Source organism: Coenobita brevimanus, chromosome 106 (genome assembly GCF_032717465.1).
Source record: "Coenobita brevimanus isolate Jiangsu-jjx chromosome 106, ASM3271746v2, whole genome shotgun sequence".
Classification (NCBI taxonomy): domain Eukaryota; kingdom Metazoa; phylum Arthropoda; class Malacostraca; order Decapoda; family Coenobitidae; genus Coenobita; species Coenobita brevimanus.
This window is the reverse complement of record NC_137059.1, coordinates 11,471,688-11,481,535: the sequence shown is the minus strand read 5'-3', so window position 1 is coordinate 11,481,535 and position 9,848 is coordinate 11,471,688. Positions and strand designations below refer to the sequence as shown.

At 42.9% G+C, this 9,848-nt stretch overlaps 1 protein-coding gene across 1 annotated transcript; it reads right to left on the bottom strand.

The window, feature by feature from the left end:
* Window positions 1-438: 438 nt before the first annotated feature.
* On the bottom strand, window positions 439-8,906 carry LOC145416509 (allantoinase). The gene is made up of 11 exons (XM_080285465.1): window positions 8,757-8,906; window positions 7,697-7,848; window positions 6,404-6,510; window positions 5,570-5,724; window positions 5,198-5,240; window positions 4,799-4,896; window positions 4,084-4,269; window positions 3,288-3,426; window positions 2,884-3,056; window positions 1,256-1,288; window positions 439-591 (listed from the first exon to the last, which is right to left on the bottom strand). The coding sequence occupies exons 1-11, from the start codon at window positions 8,904-8,906 to the stop codon at window positions 439-441; spliced, it is 1,389 nt and encodes a 462-aa protein (XP_080141591.1).
* Between the last annotated feature and the right edge of the window lie 942 nt (window positions 8,907-9,848).

The window sequence follows — 9,848 nt, the reverse complement described above, 5'->3', positions numbered from 1 at the left end:
TTTATCTGTTCAATCTACAGACTATTTTATTCAGCAAAGGAGACGGTTTAATATCTGGAGAGGTTAGGTATAGAAGAGAGAGAGAGAGAGAGAGAGAGAGAGAGAGAGAGAGAGATTAGCTAGACATTATGCTCAGGGCCGAATTTACGTCATAGGAGGTTTCGTAGCACGTCCTCCTCGGCGATTTATTTTTCCATTATATACCTTAACACTCTCTCCTGTATTTTTATCGTTTTAATATTGGATAGGTTTGGATTAGTAACATACAAGAGGATACTGAGGTGTAATATGCAGAATGAATCGCCGAGGAAGAGATGTTGCGAAATATTAAAAAAAGATAGTCAGGTAAAAGGATTATTGTCACTGGTTTTAAAAATTCAGTCACTCCGTAAAACTCTCTCTCTCTCTCTCTCTCTCTCTCTCTCTCTCTCTCTCTCACTATAGCCTGGACAGCGAGGAGCTTCCCTTGGCGAACAGGAACGAGCCCTGGGGACCCTCCGTGCAGAACTGTCCATCTTGGAATATGACGGTCCCGCGAAGTACCGTCTTGTGCACCCGTCCTTGCAGTGTCTTCCCCAGGTACGGCGTTATCTGCAAAGAGTTCATAAGGGTGGCATAGAGGGACGCCTTCACGTGGTGGCAGATATATTTGGGCGGTGGAGCTGCCCGGTCATACAATACATTCATCCCTCATTCCCCTTCCTAGACACCTATAGCCTGTAGTCCACTGGTTTCACGTTTAGATAAGTCTGGGGTTGCAATATTACTACTACTACCTCTACTACCACTATCACTGCTATTGCTACTACTATCACCATTACAGTTAACGTCCCTCATCTCCCTTTCTACCCTATCCACAGTCTTCTTGGCCTACCACGCCTCCTTGCACCTTCCAGTTCATAATATTCACCCGTTTCACCATCATTTATACATCCGTTCTCCACATGACCATCTAGGCACGCTCTCTTCTGCCTTAGTATCAGCAGACTCCCTTACTCCACAGCACTTACGGATCACCATGTCTCTTATCCATTCTACGCACTCTACACACATTCACTAACAATCTTATTTTCACTGCTCGTACTCTTGACTCTTCACACTCATGCCATAACCCAAATATTGATGTAAGAAGTTACGTTTTCCATTCCACACACTCCACACTCATTTCTCAACAGTGCCACGTCCACTTCTCATGCTCTTGACTCCACGCTCATACCAATACTGATGTTAAGAAGTCACAGGCATGGATTCTCACCTTATTCTTGTGCTGAATCATAGACTCTTCAACCTGTGGAATGAAAAAAGCCAGATACAGTAACGGATATAAATTTACTGTCTACAAAGCAGGCAAAAATTATAATATACAGTTTCATTATCAACATAACGTAGGTGGTGGAGAAAGACGCCTTCACGTGGTGGCACAGGTACAACTGGGCCCTTCAACTTCCTGGTTATACAAACGTCCCTCAACAACTACCTATTCCATTAAAGGAGCTTTGTGGATTGTAGACAAAGGGCAACTTAAGCCTGCAGTTCACCGGGTTCACATTTCAAATGAACATGAAGCTACAACAACAACTTAGCGTATGGGTAACTCTAAGAATTAATAAATATGTACAAACTTTTTTCTTTTTATCATATTAGCCTTATTGTCTTCAGTAGTGGAAAAAAGTATATCCTTAAGTATTAACAATTTGAGGTGAGTGTAACCCTTTGCTTCCCCTCAATAATATTACCTCCCTTTATGAGCACAATTCAGTAGGAGAGCCGTAACTCACTCGACCGCCAGGCATCCACAATCGACAGTCGCTGGGGCTCGCATAGACATTCGTGCCCTCAGTTTTAACATTTCGGGTTATAAGGGTGTGGTGATTATAAGCGCGTCTGGCGGTTTTGTTTACCAAGCTTAAAATACAGTTCGTACCTTCCTCCACACCTTCCTTCTTCCTAACATGGTTGCACTCCCTCTGCCCCGCGATGGATTATTGTTCTCCATCAGCAAGCATAAGAGACCATCGTGAATATAAACACCCTTCATATTTTGCTTTTTAGTGTATGAAAGAGCAGAATTCATTAAATTTTAGCGTATATTAAAAAAAATATATATTTCAGTTGCCAAAAAATGCACGTGAAAACCTCAAACATGTTGAGAATACAGGTGTTCGTGCCAGGGTTCAGAATTAACCTCTTGAACCCCGTGATGTATTGCAGAACCATGCAGAGAACCAGTTTAGGGCAGATGCTAAACACACACACACACACACACACACACACACACACACACACACACACACACACACACACACACACACACACACACACACACACTGTTCGATCAATTATATCTATTTGCAAAGGCGGCATACAGAATACATGGGGCAATAAGAGTAGGTGTTCATGCCCCACTTCCTGCACTGCACGTACCTGATATATTGTATTTCTGATATTATTCTTACCATTTCCAGGCAGTTTTATTAATGTTTGGGGGAAACTTCTCGAAATGGATAGGTCAAATATATCCTTCATCCTTCGTTAACAGGGGCTCGCCCAAGTTGAATGAATTCGTCTGTCAACAGCAAGATTAGAAGTGGAAACCCGTAACTTGGACTGAATAGATTAAACTCAACACGTCAGTAGAAGCTTTATTTGGGTTCCAACTTTAATTCCAACCTTTTATTGTTTTCTTCGGGGTACCAGCTTGATACCAAAACACCATAAAAATATCATCGAGGTTCCAACTTTAAACACAAACGGCCACCGTAAAGTTCCATCGGGGTTCCAACTTTAAACTCAAACACCTTAATATTTTCAACAGTTTCATTGGGGTTCTAATTATAAGACACCATAAAAGTTTCATGGGGGTTCCAATTTTAAAACACATACCTTAAAAGTTTCATCAGGGTCCCAGATAACAAAGTCTGCGTCGTGTCCCTCCAAGATGGCGCCCTTGCGGTGGTGGAGGGACGCCTGTGCAGCTGGGGCCTGGCACAGACACCTCACCACGTCCTGCAGGCTGTACCCTCTCTCACGTGCAGCCGTCCAGAACAAAGATAAGCCTGGAAAAAAAATAAGTAAACAGCGATTTATTCAGTATATTGCGTCTCCATAGTTTGTATTAATAATGAAGAAAAAAGTCAATATTTAAGCATATAGAGTAAGTACAAGGCAGTGCTGATGTACATGTGCAAAAAATAAGGAAATTAATAAGTACATAGATATATAAATCACTTAGGAAGAGGTGTTGCAAATCGTAAAATATGAATCTATATGGTTGAACACCGACTAACCAAACTGGACGGACGCGATGCCACCCCAGGCCTGCATGAAGTCCATTTGGCCAGGTAATTTGAGGTCAGGTGTGCAGGGGGAATGATCACTGACTACCTGTTGTATTGTTCCTTCACTTAACGCACCCCACAGACGCTCCTGAAGAAAGATGTATATGGAGGTAATTTTAGCGTTTATTATTATTATTATTATTATTATTATTATTGGTGTTGTTGGTGTGCTTGGTGGTGGTGGTGGTGATGATAATGTAATAGTACTTGTAGTAGTAGCGGCAAGTAGCAGTAGTAGTACAGTAGTAGCAGCAGTGGTTGTAGTACCGGTGTAGTAGTAGTAGCAGTAGTAATAGTAGTAGTTCTGTTCAAGTGTATGGAAGGAAGGAATAGTGGACGAAGAAGGGGATGATAGTGAAAAGGTAGCGAAAAATAAAGGAACCATCAGTACACATTGTCACGGGAGAAAATTCTCTCTCTCTCTCTCTCTCTCTCTCTCTCTCTCACCTGGTTATCATTTTCTCTTACAGCCAGGCAACATTTGCACTGCATGGCTTTGTCAGGAATCTTGTCGGCGTCAAGGGTATGATAGTGGTGAAGGGTTTATATGTCTGTCTCTCTATCTATCTATCACTGTACCTGTCCATCTCTTACCTGGTTATTCCTGTCTCGTATAGGCGGGCAACACTTGTACTGCGTGGCGTTGTCAGGGATCTTGTCGGCGTCGAGGGTAAGATAGTGGTGGTGGGTTTATCTGTCTCTCTATCTATCTATCTATCTATCACTGTACCTGTCTATCTCTTACCTGGTTATTCCTGTCTCGTATAGGCGGGCAACACTTGTACTGCGTGGCGTTGTCTGGGATCTTGTCGGCGTCCAGGGTAAGATAGTGGTGGCAGGTTTCCACACTAAGAGGCACCCCACGACCTTGCGCAGCGCGGATCATAGGTAACGCATTGCTAGCGGACAGATGGACGATGTGGCACCTCACCTGTCGATCGTAATATTCGCTTAATTAGCCAGAAGTTAATATTTATCTTTATGTCTCTGGTCAATATATATTATCTGTGTCTCTCTGTCTGTGCCTCTGTTTACATATACCATCTCTGTGTCTCTATCTGTATATATTGTTATCTCTTTCCACACCTGTCAGTCGTAATAATCTTTTAATTTACCTGTATTTAATATTTATCTGTGTCTGTGTGTTTATGAATACTTGTTTCTCTGTCAGTGGTTTATCATCTATCGTACACCTACCCATAGTTCTTTCCACTAGTAACTAAGGAGATTCGGTGGTCAAGTGTAGTCAGAATGGAGAGTACATATGACTAGTAACCAAGGAGACTCATCCCTGCTTCATAACCAAGGCTTCTCAGATTTCACACAACCACGGCTAAGCTTTCGAGTTATAGGAGTGGCTCAGTACACACACACACACACACACACACACACACACACACACACACACACACACACACACACACACACACACACACACAACATTAAAAGTCATATCTCACCTTCGTCTCCTCACACAGCCTAATCACCTGGTCTATCGCCTTCTCTTCCATTTCCTGGGGTCGAGATTTGAGGAATGTCTGGTATTTCTCAGCAGGATCTGAAGAAATAGATGTAATAAGTTAGAGGCGGTGCTAACTAACTCCTAACTTCTATACTCTGCTCACTTTAACTTGGCCTGGGTGCTGGAGAGGGACGCCTTCATGTGGTGGCACTGACATAACCAGGCGGGTCAACTGCCTGGCTATACAGACTCTCTCTCTTACTTCCCCATCCCACAAAAGAGTATGGTGAGCTGCAGGATGAGGGCAACTTCAGCCTGCAGTCCACCGAGTTCACGTTTCAGGATAGTCTGGTGTTGCAACTAGTATGGACGGACCCTAAAGATGAAGGATGCTTACCTGCCTCCGTGACTGTTTCGCCTATGTCACATTCGGCGTGGAACTGAAAAAAATAAATAAATAAAATAAAATACTTGGTTATCCGGTGCAGTAAAGTCACTGGGTAATAAGGCAGTGTACGAGATATTAAAGAACTAAAGGACCTTATGCTACCGTAGGGTAAATGGAAGGGTTCGTCGCACCTCTCCTCTAGCGATTTGTTTTGTATGGTTGACCCTAACATTGTTCTGTATGCTATTTATATCCTCTTATTATCCACATGATGCTGGAGAGGAACCCCTTCACTTAAAACTGTGTCTGTATCCCCCAGCTTCTGTGTGTGTGTGTGTGTGTGTGTGTGTGTGTGTGTGTGTGTGGGGCTCCCCAACTCACCAGCAAAACAGAGTCGGTGCCAACGAGTTGCACAAGCGCTTCCCGTGCCTGCTGGAAGGTGACTGAGGGAAATTCGTCCACGCCGCTGTGTATAAGGAAGCATTTGAACCCACAGATCCCCCGTTCAGTCATCTTACGTAGCTCACCTGCGTTGCCTGGGGGAGAGGGGAAGGTTGAGTATGGTGCGGTTATGAGATGTGAAGTAACAGTATCTTCTTTATCGGTATATTCATCAGTAGCGGCAGTAGCATCATTGGTGTTATCTTTATCTGTATTCTCATTAAGACACACACACACACACACACACACACACACACACACACACACACACACACACACACACATACCGCTCGCTGGTGCAGTGGTAACGTTCTCGCTTGCCAACTGGTGGACGGGAGTTCGCGCCTCGCTCAGGTTGCGAAAAGTTTCACTGACGAAGTGGGTGGTTACTGTCCCCCTTGAGCAAGGGGACGGGTGTGTGCTTGTGTGAAGGTCACAGCCTTGCCCTTAGATCGGACTATATGAGCTCTCAGCTCCCTTCCGGGAGGGTAAAAGCTGACGATCACGACCATCAAGTGATCCTGACCGACCCGGTGAATTACACACACACACACACTCACACACACACACACACACACACACACACACGGTATACATCAGTAGCAGCAGTAGCATAGTTGGTGTTATCTTTATCTGTATTCTCATTAGGAGGGACACACACACACACACACACACACACACACACACACACACACACGTACAGAGAACTACCGTACTTTCCTTCTCTCTCTCTCTCTCTCTCTCTCTCTCTCTCTCTCTCTCTCTCTCTCTTACCAGGAACAACGCCCCCCCAGAAGCCGACGTCCGCCCAACACTGTCCCTCCGCCGCCTTCATCTTCGTCTCCCAGTGGCTGAGGGTCGTAGTAGGAGGGATAGAGTTCCTGGCCATAACAAAATAAGAGAAAGGATAAATATGCCTTCAGTGGTTAGAGCTTTATTATTATTATTATTATTATTATTATTATTATTATTATTATTATTATATTTCGTGCTACCACTGGAATATTTGTTTATCCAGTTTAGCTTTGAATTATGGGGCGCTGCAGACACCTTCATGTGGTGACACTGAGACAGCTAGGCGGTGGAGCGGCCTTGTTATAGTCTTTCAATATCCTCCCTATCCCCCAAAAGGAAAATGGTGGGTTTGCAGGTGAGGAGCAGTCCATTGGGTTCACAATCAAATGAGCCTGGGAATCCTCCTCCCCCTTCTCCTCCTCCTCCTCCTCCTCCTCCTACTACTACTACTACTACTACAACTACTACTAGTACTACTACTACTACTGCTGCTGCTGCTGCTGCTGCTGCTGCTGCTACATCTAGCCTTCATTAACACCTTCAATAACAAAAGGGTCTCCTAAGTTAACAACAGAGTCTCGTGGCACCAAGACTAGACGGCAAAAGATGACCTCGTATTGAAGAGGTTAATATTACTTTGTTCTTGATATTACTTGAGGTTAATATTACTTTGTTCTTGTTATTACTTGAGGTTAATATTACTTTGTTCTTGATATTACTTGAGGTTAATATTACTTTGTTCTTGATATTACTTGAGGTTAATATTACTTTGTTGTTCATATTACTTGAGGTTAATATTACTTTGTTCTTGATATTACTTGAGGTTAATATTACTTTGTTGTTCATATTACTTGAGGTTAATATTACTTTGTTCTTGATATTACTTGAGGTTAATATTACTTTGTTCTTGACTTCTGCTATAATTTTATCATTTTCTAGTGACATGCTTCTGTTTTTTTTTTTTAATTTTAGGGTCTTCTTAACTGATGGCCATTCTATACAAGCTGCCTTTTCGTATCGTATGCCAGTCAGTTGCTGTTGCTGCTCAGTCCCGGTCTCTTTGGCCAAGCAGACCCGTTGACCACAAGTAAGTAACTACATTTGTGGTGCCGTCCTACAGATACAGGTCTATGGCCAAGGTGTCCCGGGGAAGGTGTGTTGTGTGTGTGTGTGTGTGTGTGTGTGTGTGGTGATAGTGATAACAATGATGGTGACAGTGATGACATTGTAGGACGAGTATAAAAATGGCAATACTGATGGAGTGTGGCGTACAGTGGCATGTCAACAATGGTGGTGATGCCGCCTGCTGCCGCTGCACGTGTAGCCGAGTGGTAACCCTCCCATGCCGTGCGTCCTGGCTCGTTGACGTGCACGTGAGAGTCCACCACACCTGGCATTAGCACGTAATTACCGCAGTCCAACACCTGACGAAGAAGAAAAAGATGATGAAGGAGGAAGAGGAGGACCAGGAGAAAAAGAAGCAGAAGAAGAAGATTAAGGAGGAGGAGGAGTAAGACCAGGAGAAGAAGAAAAAGAAGATCAAGTAGGAGGAGGAGGGGGACGAGGAAGAGGAGGAAAAGAAGAAAACTGTTATCGGTACCTTAATCCATTGCTCCAATACCGGATAATTGAAGTAATTTTTCCCTATATTGGTGCTGCATCTTTTGAGTTTCATCCAAGCACTTCTCGTCGAACTATCAGTCTCCGTATTTCGAACACGTTTTCAGAAATATCATCACCAAATTTGTCAAGAATTTTAAGTACTCATTTTAGATCTCTCCTAAGTTGTCTTCTTCTTCTTCTTCTTCTTCTTCTTCTTCTTTATTTATTTATTTATAATTTTTTTTTTTTAAGAGAGGGAGAACACATTTTGTTTTAAAAGTTTTTCGTGGGGCAACTTTCTTAACGACTGGGTTATTTTTAGTGGCTCTTCGCTGCGCTTGAGTTTGCCCTCGCCCTTAACCCCTTCAGTCCCATAATGTATTTTGTAAAGGAAGCCACCACCGAGCGATTTTATTCAACAATTTAATAGAAGTGTAGTGGAGAAGGGATTAAGTAAGGCTATATCTAACCCCTCCAGTTCACAAAGTCTATCTTAACGTGAATAATATCTGGTGAATAATATCATAGTGGCAGCAAGAATAAAATGAAAAATGCATAATCTTACTGAAGGCGTCCATAATATTCAGAGCCCAGAACTGTACACAATATTCTAGGCGTGGTGTGACTAGTGTATGATGGTAGAATGAAAAACTGGAAAGATTGAAATATATGGAAGACAGGGCACAAAGGTTACGGAGAAATTCAAGCCGGTTTTTGCTCCTGGGCCTACCTGGTGTGGCGGGAAGCGTGATACGTCTGTGCTGTGCTTGGTGATGCGTGTTATGGTGCCGTCTTTTACCTGTATGACGGCTGGGCAGGTCTCGTCACGGAACACCACCCTCCTGCCCACCAACACCACGCTGCCACCACCCACACCCATCACGCCTGTAGGAATAATTTACAGTGTGATTTACAATGGGATAAATTAACAGCAGAATAATTTACAGCCAATAATCTACACTGCCCTAACAAACAGCATCCGACTACACACCAACACCACGCTGCCATCTCCAACATCCACCACACCTCAAGGAATAATTTGCTTGGAATGATTTATAACTCAATAATTTACACAGCACTGACCATCACAACACTACCACCGATGCCTTCATGTAGTGGCACTGATATAGGTGGGCTGTGGAGTTGCCCAGTTATACAAACGTCCTTCTACTCCTTCCCTACCACAACTACCACTGTTGCACTACCATTACACTGACAATGGTTTACACTGGCATACCACCACCATCACCACCACTACTACTACTACTACTAGTACTACTACTACTACTACCACTTCTGCTATTACTACTACCACCACCACTACTACTACTACAACAACTACTAAATACAGCCTCCATTAACTCCTTCACGGCCTGAATTCTCTTCCTAGGCTGAAGAAAATCGTCTGAAGGTAGATTACAATAGATGAAAATCGTCTGAAGGTAGATTAGATGAAGAAAATCGTCTGAAGGTAGCTTAAGATAGATGAAAATCGTCTGAAGGTAGATTAAGATAGATGAAAATCGTCTGAAGGTAGGTTAAGATAGATGAAAATCGTCTGAAGGTAGATTAAGATAGATGAAAATCGTCTGAAGGTAGATTAAAATAGATGAATGAAATCGTCTGACGGTAGATTAAAATAGATGAAAATCGTCTGAAGGTAGATTAAAATAGATGAAGGAAATCGTCCGAGGGTAGATTAAATTAGATAAAAATTCGTCTGAAAGATTAAAATAGATGAAAATCGTCTGAAGGTAGATTAAAATAGATGAAGAAAATCGTCTGAAGGTAGTATGATCAAAATAGAAAATGCGTCGTGGGA

Bases quoted from the DNA above. Each gene is read 5' to 3' on its own strand.
- LOC145416509 (XM_080285465.1), bottom strand. From the start codon at position 8,906: ATGGGTGTGGGTGGTGGCAGCGTGGTGTTGGTGGGCAGGAGGGTGGTG. The intron at 5,725-6,403 runs GTAAGAGAGAGA...CCTCTCCCCCAG, and splicing joins CTGGGGGGGCGTTGTTCCTG to GCAACGCAGGTGAGCTACGT. The intron at 5,241-5,569 runs GTGAGTTGGGGA...TATTTTTTTCAG, and splicing joins GCACCGACTCTGTTTTGCTG to TTCCACGCCGAATGTGACAT.